Here is a 957-nt window from a genome sequence, read left to right as displayed (position 1 = left end):
TCAGAATGGTGCTCATCAACGTCTCACAGGTGTCGTTGCGACCCACAGGTTGAGAATCGCTGATCTAGGCCCAACATCTCTCTGGCCTTAATTACTTTACTAGCTGCTCCATGGATTTCCTTCTTCACCTCTCTGCACCCCAACAGTGACTCTCAACATCCAGTCAAAGGGACCTCTCTTGTTTCTGCTCCAGTTAGAGCCAGTATCGGAGCTCTGGTGATGTTTAGAGATGCCGTTAGGGTCAGGGTTTTATTTTCTTACAGGGACTCAGTTCCACGTGAGGAATATGGTTAGGTTTGGTGTTGGGATTAAGGTCAGGTTAAGTGTAGGGTTAGCGCTGTGACTGGGTGGGGGCCGGGAAAACAATACTAATGCTGTCAGGGTCCAGTTAGATCTGGGGTTACGGAAACAGTTGTGGTTGGGGTTAGAGTTAACTTTGGGGTTGCAGGGAAATGTTAGGCACATAGTACACAACCATAAATAATGAATGGACTGATAAACGTCTTGCCCGCTCCTCACCTCAGCTTTCTCCAGACCGCCTCATGGTACCACTGAGATTTTATCACAAGGAATGCTATCCTTGGATTGGTAGGTCAAGGCCAAGGTCTTGTTCACTCACCTGCATGCCTTCTTGACCGGAGATCCCTACACCAACGTCTGCCACCTGAATCATACTGACATCGTTGGCACCATCACCTGTATGAGATAAGAGAAAACAGGGAGACGTATATAATAAAGGGTAGCATGCTTTGTAAATACACAATGGCCACTGAGCAGGTATAGGGACCCTCCGGAGTCTGCCTCTTGTCTCTAAAAATCATCTGGAAGCTGGTGAAGCACAACTCAAATGTGGAATCCCACTGACGTCAGGAAGAGGTCCAAATTCGGTGAGCCTGCTTTCAAGTCCTTCAGACGGTGATGGATTTGTACATTTGTTGCCATCATCATTCTCAAAAC

The 957-nt window shown here is 47.4% G+C and overlaps 1 protein-coding gene across 1 annotated transcript in view; it reads right to left on the bottom strand.

Moving 5' to 3' along the window:
• Positions 1–957, bottom strand: part of ATP10D (ATPase phospholipid transporting 10D (putative)) — a 144,008-nt gene that overhangs the window by 24,015 nt on the left and 119,036 nt on the right. Inside the window, exon 17 of the mRNA XM_030888553.2 lies at positions 620–696. Within this exon, the coding sequence (XP_030744413.1) occupies positions 620–696 (77 nt within the window). The remainder of the gene's footprint in view (positions 1–619; positions 697–957) is intronic.

Source organism: Echinops telfairi, unplaced genomic scaffold, assembly GCF_000313985.2.
Source record: "Echinops telfairi isolate 266 unplaced genomic scaffold, ASM31398v2 ScPeMD7_7468;HRSCAF=8506_0, whole genome shotgun sequence".
NCBI classification, from domain to species: Eukaryota; Metazoa; Chordata; class Mammalia; order Afrosoricida; family Tenrecidae; genus Echinops; species Echinops telfairi.
Note: the sequence above shows the minus strand (reverse complement) of the source record. Positions and strands in the feature narration are given on the sequence as shown.